This window comes from Macrotis lagotis, chromosome 4, assembly GCF_037893015.1.
Source record: "Macrotis lagotis isolate mMagLag1 chromosome 4, bilby.v1.9.chrom.fasta, whole genome shotgun sequence".
Taxonomy (NCBI): domain Eukaryota; kingdom Metazoa; phylum Chordata; class Mammalia; order Peramelemorphia; family Peramelidae; genus Macrotis; species Macrotis lagotis.
The window spans coordinates 92,457,134-92,474,683 of record NC_133661.1 but is presented as its reverse complement, the minus strand read 5'-3'; the positions used below and the strand labels follow the sequence as shown (position 1 = coordinate 92,474,683).

The window sequence follows — 17,550 nt, the reverse complement described above, 5'->3', positions numbered from 1 at the left end:
ATTGTATTAAGTCATCAGTTTTTATGGATAGACTCAGAATTTTAGAAAAAAATCTGTTGTTTATGCAAAACTGTTTGTTGGCTTGAAATATAGATTGTCATAAATAATTGTTTCCCTAATCCCTGCCATATTTTTTAGCCTTATTGATGCTACTCATAAAGATGTGGATGTGCTGCTACTGCTTTCTAACTCTGCATACTACGTGGCCTAGTAAGTTGTACATTGATTAAAAAGCTCTAATTTTAAAAAAATGGTTTCTTAAATTGAATGTCACTTTTATAAAATTCTGTTATTTATAATTTCTTAGAAGTTCTGAATTATTATTTACTCAAGCTGAATATTTTCTATTTTAATCTTTTTTCTACTTCCTCTATCCAGTTATGATGATGAAGTTGATAAAGTAAATCAGTATCAAAGACTGAGCCTGGAAAACTTGGAGAAAATAGAAATAGGTAAAATTTAAATATTGTTTAAATCTTATTTCTTCAAAAGGCTATTCAAGTTCTAGCAACTAATATAATAACTGTTAGAACCAATACGCTACTTTCTGAATTTTGGGGACTCTTCTACTTTTCAGTAACTGAGCAATTAAATTTTAATTTCTTTATTTGCATTCATTTTGAAGGCTGAGCTGTAGTGATGGTGACAGTGACCAACTGTTTATTTGTGGGTATTTTTTCATTGAATGCTGTAATAAATCTCAGAATATTTTACTTTATGAGCCAAATAGACCAGAATGATTTAAATTTCTTTTTAAACATCATTATGGAAGAAAGTTTCTCTAGTGAGAAGTTAAGTTTTTCTCTCCTTCACAAATATGTCATCTTCATGTTCAAGAAGTCTAAAATCTCCCTATCTAACCATAACATTGGCTTCCCTCTGTCTTTTTTTAGCAACCCCTACCCTTTGCCTACACCATGGACTCCACTTCCTTGACCACTCAGTTCTCTCTTGGTTCCTGTAGGCTGCCTTCTCTCCTTTTTCTCCCACTTTGACCTCTTGAACTAATTCAACTCTACACTACTCTCTTTGTGTCCTTATATATTTATCATTTTGCTGCCAAGCTTTAGTCTTGGATTGCAATTGCCAATATGCACTATCTTCACACTTATTCTTGTATAGGAGAAAGAGGGTAGAAAATATACAAATGTTTTGATTGGTTCCACAGTAAATTTGTTATAAACCTTGACTGGGCCCTCATTATTCTTATAAAAGTAGTCCTTCAATACCAACCTTATCAACTTTTTTTCCTTCATCTCTTACTCTTCTCATCACAGCACCTCTTCCAAACCTTTTCATCCCTCATCTGGATAACTTCGCATGGTCACCCCTCCCCCACCCTTTCCACTGAGAACTGCCTATTTTACAGAAAAATTGAGGCCATTTGTCATGATCTTCCTCTTCTCCATCTGATAGCCAATCTCACATGATGAGGTGTCTTACTCCTTACTGAACCTAACCTAAACCAGTGATCCCAGTCCATTCCATCTCCTCCTGCAGATTGCTCCCACTGTTATCCCTGCAGTCATTTTGGTCTTCCCCTGTGTACTGCCTATGAATATTCCCATATCTCCCCCATTCTCAAAAAAACCTTCACCTGTTGCTTCCATACCCACTAACTCTCCTCCTACATAAAGGCCATCTACAATACATGCCTTCACTTTCTCTCCTCTCACTCTGCCCCTATAATCAACTTTCGGACCCTCACTGATCTACCAAAACTGCTTTTTCTTAAATTAACCACAATGGTGTCCCAATTGTCCCATCCGTTAACCTTTTGCCTTCTTCTCACTAGATTTTTGGGATTATGCTCTCTCCTTGTTTTTTTCCTATCAATCTGATCACTCCTTCTTAGTTTCCTTTGCTGAATCTTCATCCATCTTATACCTTCTAACCAACCATAAATGTTCCATGGAGTTCTGTCTGGGCCTTCTTTGCCTTCTTTTCTTTCTATAAAGCTTCCTTAGCTCTGCTATGGATTAATGACCATCTTTGTGGTTGTTCATTTTTGGGTCTCCCTATCCTGCTATATCTCACTTACTCCATCCAGTCTGTCTCCAAGACTTATTAATTTGACCTTTCTGTCCTGGACTATTGCTGTAGCTTTACCCGCCTTAAATTTCTCCTCACTTCAGTCTGTCTTCCCCTTCTATTACTAAAATGGTTTTCCTAAAGGGCAGATTCAACAACATACCCAGGCACCTCTCCTCCCTGTTCAGTAAAGCCATTATTGCCTCCATGATCAAACACTAAGTCCTTCTTCATCGAGTCCCCTCCTCCCTTTCTAGTCTAATTACACACTCACCTTGATCCTGGGACACTGGAAAACTTGGCTTTTTTTCCAACAGGATCCATCAACTCTTGTCTCTGGGCACATTCTCTGCCTATCTCCCCGCCCCCCCCCATGCCCATCCAATGGCCTCTCCCTTATCTCTACTTACTGGCTTTTCTGGATTTCTTTACATCCCATCTTCTCCAGGAAGCCTTTCCTATTCCTTCTTAGTTTTAACTCTTCTTTCTGTTATTTCCTACTTATCCTATGTGTAGAATGTTTGCTATTTGTCTCCTCCCCCCCCCGCCCTCCCCCCAGATTGTTGAACCCCTTAAGGACTGGGCAGGTCTTTTGCTTCCTTCTGCAACTGCAGCACTTTGCATTGTGCTCACTGTGTATGAGGGGTTTATTGTCTGAGTAAAGAGCATTCTGAATGCATGGTCAATGACAAAAAAGTCAGTGGTGACTGTACTTTATGCAAAGGTACCTTATGCTGTATTTATGATGTTCATTTGGGATTTCTAGGTCCTGAACCCACTCTTTTTGGGAAACCAAAATTTTCCTGCATGAGGTTACATTATAAATATAAAGAGACAGGTGGCTATTTCCATACCCTTCGAGCAGTGGTGCGTAACCCAGAAGAAGATGGAAAAGGTAATAAGAGAAATTGTATCTGCATTCTGAATGGGCATTGAGGGAGGGCCTGAGATGATGGTTTATGCTGAGGCAGGAATCAATCTTTAAAAGGTCTCAGATGTTGGACATGGATTATAGTGACATAATCTGTGATGAAAATTCTCAGTTTGAAATACTCAGTAGCAAAAGTAATTGCAAGCACATTCCCACATTCCTTTTAATACAAAAGTCAGGATATAATTCTCTTAGCACTTAAGGTTGAAGGTGGGTAGAGATTTAAGCTGTCCAGGCAGCTTGAGGACTTTTGTGGGACACCTTCTATAATGATCTTTCATTGTTTTGGGACTTTTTTTTAATGGGGATAAAGGGTTTTTTAAAAAGAGATCTGGAGACTGGGTAGCATTTTAGGTCAGATTGCCTTGTTTTAAAGTGTGAATTTTGGAGGCTGACAGGCTGTAAATTGGGTTTCAGATACTCTCCAGTGCATTGCAGAGATGCTACAGATCACCAAGCAAGCCATGGGTTTAGATGTACCCATCATTGAGAAAAAACTTGAGAGGTGAGTGATTTTACTTGTTCCTCCATCCCTTTTTAGGGTTACTAGAAAAAGTGGCAAGTTTTAAATATCTGTATGTATGTATGTATGTATGTAGGCATATATTTTCTCAGACTTCTAAAGAAAAGAAATATTGATTCTTTAGCCTTTGCCCAGCTGCTTTAGAAGACTTTATAGGTATACAATATTTTCAGCACAAAAAACTATCGATTAAATATTATTTTAGGACCCAAATTAACATTCTTCATAATGCCAAGTTTTTACAAAATAAGGTTTGGGCAATGCTACTTTTTCAAATTGTGGGAGAAGTTTTGCCCAAAATACTTTCCTTCCATGTAATGGTTGCTATTTTGCTATTGCAAAAAGTCTTCCTCTCTGGTGTTAAGGATTAATATAATGCCGATGAGAATAATTTATTTTTTAAGTGCTCATTATTTTGTTTGTTCTTACCTGAAACCCTGTGAAAGTTCATAGATCATAAAATCAAAGATTATATATAGGTAAAATGACTTGACATTTAGGGCTTCAGGTTCCAATCCCAATTTTTTTTTTTTGTTTTTGCTCTAAGGCAATGGGATTAGGTAACTTAAAGTGTCCGAAGCTGAATTTGAACTCAGTTGCTCCTGACTCCAGGGCCCCTGCACCACCTATCTTCTTTCTCCTTATTAAAAATTAGTAAACTTTATGAAATGGGCATTTTACTTTTTAGTAATCTTTGAACTGAAGTTGATTCATTTTTAAAACTGAATTTTGCACAGAAATTTAACTTTCTTCCCCCCCCCTCCAATTTATAGGAAGAGTAGTAAGCCTCATGAGGATATCATTGGAATTAGAGCTCAAAACCAAGGATCTTTGGCTCAAGGAAAGAATTTTTTGATGAGCAAATTTTCATCTCTAAATCAAAAGGTGAAACAGACCAAAACAAATGTCACGATCGGCAACCTACGCAAGCTAGGAAGCTTCACAAAAAATGAAGTTAAAGTCAACTTTTTAAAACCAAACTTAACAGTAAATCTTTGGAAATCAGATAGTAGCCTTGAAACTATTGAAAATGCTGCTGTGATGGATAGTAAAGTTCAGATACAATCTGATGAGGAGATATCTTCAGATGACTCGTTCCATTCTGATGAGTACCTTACAAATTCAAAGTGTGAAGAGAACAGGCAATTAGCTAATTCTTTAGAAAATGTGGGGCCCGTGGATTATGTTCTTCCTAGTTGTGGCATTATTGCTTCAGCTCCAAGATTAAGCAGTCGATCTCAGTCTATAAGCAGCACTGACATTACCATCCATGTGCCTTCTGAAATCATTGGGTCACATGGAACTAGCCTGGGAAAAGGGCTGCCATCTCCAATACAGAAAAGTCCATCTGCTGACAATGTATTAATTGACTTTGCTAAGCCCATAGATGCTTATTGTCACAGGTTTGTACAAGATGCTCAAAGTAAAGGGACACAGCCATCAGAGATCCAGGCTGCTTCTCAACACACTACTGAGAAAGGCTATGAGTCTACCATTGAGGAGTGTAAGACTAAAGAAACTAAATCAGAAGTAGCCAAAGAGATACTTTCTCGACCATCTAAGTTGGATGTCCCTTCTGAGACAGGACCACATTTTTTGTCAGTTGAACCATCTCATTTTGCTACGGCTCAGAAGACCCCAGGCTCTGCATCTGGTCTCCTTGAACTTGAAGCAGGAGCTCAATCAACACCTTCCCCTGCAGAAAGCAATGGGAGTAGAGCAGTCTCACCTTTTGCAAAGATCCGAAGCTCTATGGTTCAGGTTGCTAATATTACCCAAGCTGGACTGACCCATGGGATAAATTTCGCAGTCGCTAAAGTCCAAAAGAGCCCAGCAGAACAGGAAGTAGTTAATGAAGTAGAAAAAAATGAACTTAAAGACATGTTTACCCAGTGTCAGACTAGAATAATTCAAATTTAGTCAACAACAAATAGGTCTTCAGTGGCTTGAATATAATCCTAAAGAAAATGATTTCATACCAAAATCCCATTAGAACTTGTACTGCCTGAGTGTGGGGATCAAACCTGCAAATTGTCTTTCTTGGACAATGGTTTTGAGACTTTCTGAACAGGATTCAGAATTTCTAAGAGCACTGAGATGATATTCACGATAGAATATTTTGACCTTAGCAGGTAGTTTATACACTGGCACTAATAAACAAGCTATTCATTTAAATTCCAGAATCCATAATTTCAGAACACAGTCTGTAAAATGCTTCCACTAAAAGGATGGATCTGGATACATTTACCTAATTGGTAATTCACAGCTAAAAATAAAATATTTTATCTATAAGGTACATTATCTTTATTTGGGGGAGTTGTGTATTTTAATTCATTTTAGTTGTGTGTTCCATTGACTAAGAACCGTAGTCTTGTTTCTGTGTTCGTTTTTCTGTAAAGTAATGGATAAATTGGTTACAGGAGTAACAGCAATTAAGACAGTTGAATGGGGGGAAAATGTTTGAGATGAAAGAAAATCAATGATTGCTTTTGTGATTTTATTAAAATTTCCTTTTAAAGAACTAATCTGGGTGGATTCTAGGTATCCTTTGAACTGATTACCCACTAGAAGAAATCAGAATCTATTGTTACCTACACATTTGTCTAGGACAACTCAATTGTTATAAATCAATCTGAATGTATTGATTGTGTGACCATTCACTGCGTGGATACCCCCCAGATTCTTCTAGTGAAAAATACTTTAGGTGTGTACTGCTATATTGGGTAATAGGAACTTCTAAGAATGAATAGAATGAAATTTGTTTCTAGAAATTCCCCATGGGGGATTTTCATGTAAGATAATATAGGAAAAAGGTAGCTAGCTTCAAGATCAAGGATTTGAGCTATTCCCTCCATGGAAAACCAGTGGGTTTTCCATTTTAACATGTCCTGTGGGCAGATGCACATGGTATTTCAAATGTGTCATGATCTAGTATAGAGGCCCAAGAGCCTTCCTTTGGTGTTGAAGTGATTATCATCTGAACAGATTATGTCTGTAGAAATTTTGATAAGCATTTTAACTTTTGTTATTTATTCATGTTTTATTAGTGATGTGGATGTTTTTTGTGTGTCAATAAAATCTTGTCGTTGTATATTTAAAATAAAGTACTATTGTATTTTAATGCAAAGGGATATATGTGAGAAATATTTTAATAAAAAAATTAATTCCAAATTAGCTTCCTGATGTTTCAAAATGATAGCTTGTGCTTTTAGGGAAACAAATACTTTGTCTCATTCTTTCCTTCTCTAATTCTTTTAGTGTGGCATTAAGCATTTTTTATAATATTCTTAAGCCATTCAAAATCTGGAGCTCTAAAGTGATTTTTAATTCTTAATATATATATATATTATATTTAGTGTCAAATCTAATAAACACTAGTTGATTGAATGAATGGAAAAATACTCTTATAGTTGAAGACAATTTTCTGAAATACTGGAAGATAACTGACCCTAGAATTAAAAAATCATGTTTTAAGGCCACCTTAGTTTGGTATTTGCTCATTTTATTTCCTTGGAACAAGGGAAATGAAACACCTTATATTCAACATTTAAGATTTAAGTGTGTTTTCGTTTTCAAAATTCAAGTTCTCCTTATATCTTTTCTGTGCTCACTCATCCTTGGCTTTATCTTTCTCCTGGTGTGCTTCCTAGCTTAGGCTAGCAACTCCCATAGTGATCAGTCAGCCCATGCTGACTCTGACTCAACTACTTTCTATTGAGAAGTCCTGAGTCTGAGGCTCCCAAAACTGCTGCTTTAATTTACCCCATCTAGACTCTAACCCTCATTTTCATCTTTTCTTGCCTTCCTTCAAATTCCACCAATTCCAACCCTGCTGTTATCTCTGTGATGACTCTTATCAATCTCCTCACTGGTCTTTCTCCAGTTCAACTGTTCACCAATTTTCTAGGAGCTTTCCCCTCTATTGTGTCACTTCCACTTAAAACTTTGAGTGGCAAAAAATTATAATTCTGGTGTTCAAGACCCTCTGGTTTCGCTTCTTTGGGTTCACTAAAAATGCCAGGTGCTGAAGCAGCAAAAAAAAGCCCCTATTCATTGGGGGTTGCAAACATTCAGAATTTCAATTTGGCAAATGGTAATTGCCAAATGGGAATTTTTTTTTTAGAGCTCAATAGTTCTATTTGAGTTTTTTGATGCCTTTAGAAAGGAAAGTGCATGCAGAAGTGATGAACATGGGTAGTCATCTAAGAAAAAGTAATCTCTAAAGCTGCTTATGAAACTCACATTTCTAGAATTTGACCATTTTCATTATTGCCTGATCTCTTATGGTTGGAATGGCATCACCCCACACTCTCTTCTTTGAAGTCCTACTCTACATTCCCACCAATCCTTCCCCCATCCTGTAGATTTTTTTTTTTTTTTAGTTTTTGCTAAGTAATGGGGTTAAGTGTCTTGCCCAAGGCCACACAGCTAGGTAATTATTAAGTGTTTGAGGTCACATTTGAACTCAGGTCCTCCTGACTCCAGGGCCAGTGCTCTATCCACTGTGCCACTTAGCTGCCCCCCAGATTTTTCTTTTAAGCTTCTCAGAATTTTCCTTAGTCTCCATGTTTTTTTAACCTTTTATTAGCTTGTAGGGTGCACCATTGTGTAATGTAAGTAATCTACATCTTTGTAGTAATTACATTTTTGTAATCTAAATGTAAACTTTCAACTTATCAGGAGTATTAATGAGTATAGCTCCAGTTTTGCAGAAAATATTCTACAATTTCGATTTAGGGAAAATAAAAGAAAAGTAGAGAAAGGGGCATCTAGGTTGTACAGGAATACCAGCCCTGAAATCAGGAAGATCTGAATTCAGATCTGGCCTCAGATACTTGGACAAGTGAGAAAAAGCTAACCTTTATCTTTGCAGCATGTAATATAATGTAGTTATTTAAACTTCAATAAAAAAGCTACTTCACTGAAACAGTCGCTTCAGGCAAAAATGTAATCAGCAGTATTATCAATATTAAATCTTTAATATCAAATAATTTGCACAGTTACCAGTTTAATTACAAAAAAACTTCAAAAGCTTCATAAAATCAGTAAGTTTAAAAGAAGAACTTACTGAATACTATATAAACTTCAGTTGTTTTCAGGCATGATTTGGATTCAAGGAAAAGTCATTTGATACAAATAATCTACAAAACAATATGGTATAAATGATATCAATTTTGTTGCAGTTTGCATGTTATTGTTTATAATCTGTAAAAGAAAAAATGTTTAGAGCTCATTTCCATTAACACATTTCTGTTGCTGAAGCCTGGTTTTTCGTAAAGATTCCAGCTGCTTTGCTCTTAGCCACCTCTCTCTTGACAGGGTTGTCTGACCAGCACTTAGAGACAAGAACCTATGGAAAATACAAATTTTGAAGACAAAGTGACCTAATGCACAATACAAAATTTAAACATTTAAAATTTTAAACACAATAATACAGACTTGGAAAGGACCATTTTTTAAGAGATGAAAGGTCAATGTTAGGATGAGATGGCTTAAGTATCTTGCACATCTCATACTAAAGTCAGTTTTTACCTTCTAGTAGCCATATATAAAGCTCTTTTTAAAGGTCATGTTTATGATCTTTATGAATTTTTATCATTCAAACATGAGAAAAGATAAAAGCTCATTAAAGTTTATGGATTTTAGAAACTTTTAATATCAAATTTTCCCACCATGACCCCCCTACAACAAAAAAGATTAAAGAAATATCAAAGAGAAAATTATTCCTAATTTGCTAGAGAGAGTGACAGTTACCTAGCTACTACCAGCAGTCGATGGAGATCATCAGCTGTGATGCTCTGTGGGTCATTCTTGCGCATTTCAACAAAATCATCTTCCACAGCCTATATTAAAATTTCAAATGTTTCACATCATCTTGGATATTTCTGACTTATAAAATAATTTCCATTTCCCACTTTGTATACATGTAGATATTTCATTACAGAACACAACCCCTCAACTGAATGCTGTAAACATACCTTGGTTATCTCATCAGATATACTATAGTCCAGCAATCGCAAAAGAGTCAGATAAATTCGGAATTTATTCAAGACAGAAGGGAGGATGGCTGTGAGAAGACTGCTCATATATTCTTCCATGTTTGGTGGAATTATTTGTGGTTGCAAGTGTACCTGGCAATCTGACTATTAAGAAAAACAAAATATGATTATTTCCAAATTACTAAACAAAAAGGATCTGAATGTTTCTGGGTATAGTATGGATACTAATTTCTGTTAAAGGCAAATGTTATTAAATAAATTGATAAATTTTCAATAATGAATACAGCTGAATCAATCATAGAAAAATCAGGCTAAGATACAAATTAAATGGGAATAAAGAAGGGTACATTTTTAAAAAAAAATCTCAAATTGCTTTGAAGGGGTTCCAAAATTCTTAACCAAGTAAAGTCATGAAGAGAATTTTTTTGACAAGGCAATGGGGTTAAGTGACTTGCCCAAGGTCACACAGCTAGATAATTATTACATGTCTGAGGCTGAATTTGAACTCAGGTCCTTCTGACTCCAGGGCCAGTGCTGTATCCACTGTGTCACCTAGCCACCCCAAGAATATTTTTAATAAAGGAATATTTTGGAGGAAGAATTACCCCCTCCTCCAGATACCTTTTTCTAGACAGCCATTATACAAGACAGCTTATAGCTCAACAGTTTCTTTTTGGTTACAAGACTGTAATATTTTCCTTTCTTTCGAATTAGGGCTAACATTTGATATAATGCTTTAATGTTGCAATCATCTTTAAGACTCATCTATCCATGAGTGTTCCTAAAATTGTATTGCTTCTGTAAACACAAAAAGAATGGTACAAAATATTACTTGCTTGCCTTGCAAGAGGGGCTATGCTTTCTATCACACACAAATATGTAGTCTAAGAAATTATTACTCTGTTAAAGTTGCACCAGTTTTATTTCTTGCATATTCCAATCTGACACTTATTTTATCAATCATATCCCAAATAATCTTCACTTCAGAATTTTTCCTTCTATGTCTCCAATTCCCATATAATCAGAAAGGTGGAGTGAGAGAAAGAGAAACCTCTTCTTTATCCTATAAAAGGGAAGGCAATTGCCATTCTGAGATTTCTCTTAAATGGCACTGAAAGCTCTTAGCTTTTTTTTATTTTGAAGATTTTGAAATCTTCAAATTAAGTTTAAAATGCATATATCTGACTGACACGACCTCAGAACGCTACCAAAGTGCCATAGTTGGTCTACCTAACACAACTCTTGATTGTTGCTTTTTTTTTGCCTTTTAAAGATAGCAATTAACATAAAGGTGTTAATTAAAAAACATCAGTGGAGAAAAACAATCATATGCCAACAGAAGAAAGGATGTCAACAACTCTTAATTTCAGCTCTGCTTGAAAGCAGTTATTCTTTTTCTTATGATTGATAATTTTACACAATTGGATGTTATATTTCTTGTTATAAAACCTATATATTAAATGAATAAAATATATGTGAAAGTAATTATGAAGTGATATAAAAAAACTAATTGTATATTTAAAATGATTCTACTGCCTGATCAACAATGACTATTTTAAGTACATTTGGGAAAGGAAATGAGGGTTAAGAAATAGAAGAAAAAAATGGTTTCCCCTCCCCAATTCCCCCAAATCAGTATAATTTCCCTCCATTCAAAAAATCTATCAACATACCGGTAGGAGTGATCTGCCCTCTGAAGTAATAAGTACATTAATATTGCAGGGGAATTCCATCTGGTGGTAATTAAAGTCATAATCAACTTTCTGCCAAGTTATTAAGTTGCCCAATGCTGTTACATTATGAACTCCTAATAAAAGAAGACTTTTTGTGGTTATTTGAATTTAATTACCTATGCAAACTAGTTTCAATGATGTAAATTATGCAATAGGATTTTACTGGACTGTTTAATGGAAGAAGAAACGTTAATAAATGCTTGACTGACTGCCTAACATCATAGACTCAGACATCAAGTAGAGGAATTGATAATGTTATTTAAAAATCATACACACCAAGTTAAAGGGCTTTCCAATAGAATCAAAGATAAAATAATGGTATCTATTATCTCCACTATTATTTGATATGGTGTTGGAAATGCGGGCTATAGCAATATAACTAGAAAAAAGAAATTTAAGGAATAAACAGAAAGAGCAAACAATGAATAATTAACTGAACTAAAGCAAATTTGCAAGATATGAAATAAAATCATGTTAATAGCATTTTTCCACATTACTGATGAAACCCAGCAGGAGGGAAAAGAAAAATCCATTTAAAGTAACTATATATAAAAATTTAGAATTTATTAGAATTTCGAAATCTCTACACAAAGCTATACACTACAACAACTACAACAACACTCTTTGGAAATAAAAGACAGATCTAAATAATTAGAAGTATGGTGGACTACTCCAATATTAAAATAATATAGTGTCATTCCAAATAAAAAAAAATTTGCTTGAGAGCTAGAAGGAAAAAACAAAATTCATATAGAGGGACAAAAGGTCAACATTCTCATGGGAAATAATGAAAAAAAGGGGGGGAAGGAAGCTTAATGGTACCATACTTCAAATTATATTTCAGACAAATAATCATCAAAATGACTAATTAAAAAATAAAGTCAATCAGTTAGGCATCAAGTAAAGCACAAAAAGACTGATAAAACTAAAGATCCCAGGTTCTGGGATCAGAACTCTTATTTTCTTTTTTTTATTACAGATATTATTTGAGTTTTACAATTTTCCCCAAAATCTTACTCCCCCCCCCCAACAAAAAGCAATCTGTCAGTCTTTACTTGTTTCCATGTTGTACAATGATCCAAATTGAGTGTGACGAGAGAGAAATCATATCCTTAAGGAAGAGACAAAAAGTCTAAGAGATAACAAGATCAGACAATAAGATAATGTTTTTTTCTTTTCTAAATTAAAGGGAATAGTCCTTGCACTTTGTTCAAACTCCACAGCTCCTTATCTGGATACAGATGGTACTCTCCTTTGCAGACAGCCCAAAATTGCTCCCGATTGTTGCACTGATGGAATGAGCAAGTCCTTCAAGGTTGAACATCACCCCCATGTTGCTGTTAGGGTGTACAGTATTTTTCTGGTTCTGCTCATCTCACTCATCATCAGTTCATGCAAATTCCTCCAGGCTTCCCTGAATTCCTGTCCCTCCTGGTTTCTAATAGAACAATAGTGTTCCATGACATACATATACCACAGTTTGCTAAGCCATTCCCCAATTGAAGGACATTTACTTGATTTCCAATTCTTTGCCACCACGAACAGGGCTGCTATAAATATTTTTGTACAAGTGATGTTTTTACCCCTTTTTCATCATCTCTTCAGGGTATAGACCCAGTAGTGGTATTGCTGGGTTAAAGGGTATGCTCACCCTTTGGGTGTAGAACTCTTATTTTCTACCAAAGCTGCTGGGGAAACTTGGAAAGCAGTCTAAATAGCTCTAAATGGCTACATGAATAATATAAAAAGAATGACATCATAAAAAATTAGAGAAATGAAGAAAGAAGTATTTTGTACAACTATGGAAAAGAGAAGCATGTTTTTTTAGGGTTTTTTTAATGGGGTTAAGTGGCTTGCCCAAGGCCACACAGGTAATTTATTAAGTGTCCGAGGCCGGTTTGAACTCAGGTATTCCTGACTCCAGGGCCAGTGCTCTTATCTACTGTGCCACCCAGCCACCCCTAAGAGAAACATTCTTGACCAAAATGAAAGAGAGGATCACAGAAATAAAAAACGATTCTGGTTACCCAAAATAATAAAGTTTTTTGCACAAACAAAACCAATGCAACTAAAACTAGAAGGGAAGACTAATTTTGCCAGGTAAAAACACATGGTGAAGGAAAAGCATAGGATGTAATATATTACCAACAAAGAAATCTTATGTGCTGTACTAGCAACCTGTGCAAAGTCAAAGAAAGCCAAAGCAAGGTTTCAAAAAGGCTGGGTGGAAACATTGACAGTCTAAATGAGGTCATGGCATAGATAAGAGCAGAGTGCAGGATGACAAAGTAATTAAAGGCTTCATTCAGACAATGGAACATACTGTAAAACTCAATGAGAGAAATTCAAAATTATTTTACCAGATTTTTTCATTTGAAAACCATTGGTAATCACACAATGTAAATGTTTTAGCATGGAAATACTCATAACAATAGTTACCTCCTTTATGAAGTTTTTTAACTTTTATAGTCAGGTTACTATCTTAAAAGTTTACCGTGATCAATGTATACCATGGAAACAATGTAAAGACTGGCAAATTGCATTATGTGGGGGGTGGGGGTGGGGGGGAGTGAGATTAGGGGAAAAATTGTAAAACTCAAAATATATAAAATCTTTAAAAAAAAGGTTACCATGAAGGATTTTTTTTTTACTTGGGAGTTCAAAAGAGAATGAATGAGATTAACTATAACTACATGCCAGCAATGTAGGGACAACAAACATGCTTACCTGGTGTGTCAAGCTGTCCTTGCTCAAGAAGAGTCTCATCTATGACAAGGGAAGTATTATTAGACAGCTGCAAGATTCCACTGACTAAGCGATTAGCTGTGTAATCCTTGTGAGGAATCAATTTCAAAAGGTTCATATTCTCTATTGTCATCTGCAGACGGAAAGACTTGGAAAAAAGAAAAAATGTATTAAGAAAGGGAAAAATCCCTTCACTTTTAGACAAATTTAGACATAAGTTTTATTTGGACAGTTTGGCACAATGATTCTAAATGAGCTTAATTTAAGAATATTGGTCAATAGAGAATATTTTCCTATCTGTTGTGTAATCAAGGCCTAAACAATATATATATATACTACTTGGAATTGAACTATAAAACTTTACTTGGAAGTCAGTTTTTAATTCACCAGTGAATAAAAAAGGTACTTGATAACTGAGCTACACATAAAACAAACATTACCTGGAAAATTTAACTACTACTTGAGGCAACTACAAGCTATACTCTCTTGTCTTAGGAGTAAAAGGAAAAAAAAAATGTTTATTTCACTAATGAAAGCCAAAAGTTCAACTTCAACTTAAACCCTTAATTTCAAAGCAGCTGTATGCATAATTCCAAAAAAATGAAATGGCAAAACTTCAAAGGCCAGGGCCTGCATGCTTATGAATACAATAAGCTAGTTAGGAAGTACCCTCCATCCAACTGTAGGCATGAGATCCTCATTATTCATGTTTTGATTCTTTATTCCTTTTCCCAAATTCCATGACACTTTTTGCGTTTTTTTCTCTGACTTCTGGTACAATAATATTCTCATATGCCATACTCTATGACTCAATCCCATAAAAGGTTTTTAACTCTGACAACAATCTTCTGTTGTACAAGACTCAGTATCGATTTCTAGAGAGACTTTATTAAGAAGTAAAAAAATTAATTTAAAAAAGATAGCTGTTGTGAACTCATCCAACCTTTCTGGAGAGCAGTCTGGAACTACGCCCAAAGGGCAACAAAAATGTGCATACCCTTTGATCCAGCAATATCACTACTGGGTCTATACCCTGAAGAGGTGATGAAAAAGGGTAAAAAACATCACTTGTACAAAAATATTCATAGCAGTCCTGTTTGTGGTGGCAAAGAACTGGAAATCAAGTAAATGTCCTTCAGTTGGGGAATGGCTTAGCAAACTGTGGTATATGTATGTCATGGAACACTACTGTTCTATTAGAAACCAAGAGGGACGGGATTTCAGGGAAGCCTGGAGGGATTTGCATGAACTGAAGCTGAATGAGATGAGCAGAACCAGAAAAACATTGTACACCCTAACATCAACATGAGGGCAATGATCAACCTTGATGGACTTACTCATTCCATCAGTGCAACAATCAGGGATAATTTGGGGCTGTCTTCGATGAAGAATGCTATCTGTATCCAGAGAAAGAATTGTAGAGTTTGAACAAAGACCAAGGACTATTACCTTTAATTTAGGGGAAAAAAATCCTGCTTATTGTCTGATCTTGCTATCTCTTCTACTTTATGTTTCTTCCATAAGGATATGATTTCTATCTCATCATATTCAATTTGGATCAATGTATACCATGGAAACAATGTAAAGACTGGCAAATTGCCTTCTGTGGGGGATTGGGGGGAGGGAAGTAAGATTAGGGGAAAAATTTAAAAACTCAAAATAAATAAAAATCTTAAAAAAAAAAAGGTAACTGTCACTCCAACAGAAAAAACAAAGCAATGTGGTTTTCAGGGAAAGAAAGTAAGTCTGAAACAAAGTAACAGGATTCTAATTTCAACGGTGCCACAAACAAGCTCCATCCCTTAACCTTTCTACCACTGCTTTTGCATCTAGAAAGTGGTAATAGTAATACCTCTTCCATCTATCAAGGCTAATGTAAAGAACAAATAAAAGCATGAAAAAAATTTTTGAAGGGGAGGAAGAGTAGTAAAAGCAGATATTTAGACAATGTAAAATAAAAAAAAACCAAACACAACATTTAAAAAGAGGAAACGAGCTATACAAAAGTAATTACTCCAAAATTAAGACATAACTAAATGTAAATAGCAACAAATGATCTATTTGGAAGAAAGATAATATTTCGAATACAAAAGTCCAATTCCAGTGTCTCCAGCTAATGTAGAAGTGATTCTGGATTCTTAAAGCCTCTGGGAAAGTAATGATTCTAATAAGCTGGAAAAGGCTTATAGTACTATCCCAATATTAGTCTCTGCTCTCTACCAAGGGACCTGGCCCCAATGACTCATGAAAATAGTATAACAACATAACAATAACAAGATAGAATAACAAAATGCATGGTACGTCTCATTTTTTGGTAATGTGACATGTTTGTGTTTTTTGCAGTGATGGTGGTACAGTAACAGGATAGGGGAAAGGATGCTTAAAATCAATTTGGGGACCATCGACAAATATCAATTTAACTGTAAATAACTTTTATCCAACTATCATCAACATGTTCTGCAGGAGAAACATAACATACTTATATAAGCTTTCTCATTAGAAATGAAATAAGAATATAGTAACAACTGAACGGAAGAACTCACAGGTTCAGCTCAGAGAAGTAAACAAATTAGTTTGTGAGGCTGTTTTCATTTTGTATCAAAAGCCATTATATAACATTATTTTTCAAAACTTAGGTAGATACTGTCTTGTAGCACTGAAGATAAGCAGATTACAATGAATCACAGAGTGAAAAGAACTTGTATGACTAACTTAAGTGTCAAGATCCTCTAAATGAAGTTGACATACACAAGTGGACACAGTAAAGATAATAAATTTTGCAAAAAGGCTTGATATTGAAAAAAATGAAAAATGTCTTAGTCTCATAAGATTTAAAGTCTCTTGTCTATATATCATGAATGCTTTTATAAGTTTCAGAAGACCCTAGACATGCTAAGCATTGAATGTCACAAAAAAATGAAATGGATTTAATTACATTGGGTAGTGTTTAAAGTTAGCAAAAGCACTTTATACACATTGTCTCATAATAACCACACAGAGAAGAGGTATTATTTAATCTCAATGAATAAGTGGGGAAACTGGGGTTCAGAGACATTCAGGAATTTTCCCATAGTCAAAACATAAGCGTCAGGGTAGGATTCAAATCTAAGACTACCATGTTCCACATTCTTTTCACCATATTGCAGTGGGAATGACAGGAGTTAGATGGTCTGTGCATAGACTGATTAGAGCAAAGGGAAAATTCAATACCAAGACTGAACAAATAGAAGAAAACTTCATGTGCAGTTATAATGTCTTTAACCCCAATCTATTTAGAAAAATGGGAACTGGATAAAAGTTATCCACTAAAATGACTATAGTCATAAGAATGAAAATCAAAGCTCATTTGAAAGAAATTATGCTAAAAAATGATGGAAGATCAAGAGCCCTACTGTTTCATAAGACAAAAGAACAGAGGAAAATTACATTTACAAAAATCTTAATATGAGATCCAAGTAAGCCAGATTGATTACCTTGAGAGCATTTACAGATGATAAAATCATAAATCCAGAGCTGGAAGGGACTTGAAGAAACATTTAATATAGCCCCCTCACTTTATTTTTTGGAAAACAGGTCCTATGAGGTGAA

General features: G+C 35.1%; 2 protein-coding genes across 4 annotated transcripts in view; one reads left to right on the top strand and one right to left on the bottom strand.

The window, feature by feature from the left end:
- The window catches only part of INPP5F (inositol polyphosphate-5-phosphatase F), an 89,252-nt gene extending 82,593 nt beyond the window's left edge, over positions 1–6,659 (top strand). Inside the window, exons 16-20 of one of the 2 annotated variants that reach the window (XM_074233516.1) lie at positions 139–210; positions 379–452; positions 2,798–2,926; positions 3,380–3,467; positions 4,259–6,659. In XM_074233516.1, the coding sequence (XP_074089617.1) occupies positions 139–210; positions 379–452; positions 2,798–2,926; positions 3,380–3,467; positions 4,259–5,405 (1,510 nt within the window). In that variant the 3' untranslated portion in view covers positions 5,406–6,659. The remainder of the gene's footprint in view (positions 1–138; positions 211–378; positions 453–2,797; positions 2,927–3,379; positions 3,468–4,258) is intronic. The other variant, XM_074233517.1, reaches the window with a different exon arrangement.
- Positions 6,660–8,462: 1,803 nt separating this feature from the next.
- The window catches only part of MCMBP (minichromosome maintenance complex binding protein), a 32,630-nt gene continuing 23,542 nt past the window's right edge, over positions 8,463–17,550 (bottom strand). Inside the window, exons 12-16 of one of the 2 annotated variants that reach the window (XM_074233518.1) lie at positions 13,945–14,110; positions 11,158–11,291; positions 9,464–9,628; positions 9,240–9,328; positions 8,463–8,835 (exon numbers count right to left, since the gene is read on the bottom strand). In XM_074233518.1, the coding sequence (XP_074089619.1) occupies positions 8,709–8,835; positions 9,240–9,328; positions 9,464–9,628; positions 11,158–11,291; positions 13,945–14,110 (681 nt within the window). In that variant the 3' untranslated portion in view covers positions 8,463–8,708. The remainder of the gene's footprint in view (positions 8,836–9,239; positions 9,329–9,463; positions 9,629–11,157; positions 11,292–13,944; positions 14,111–17,550) is intronic. The other variant, XM_074233519.1, reaches the window with a different exon arrangement.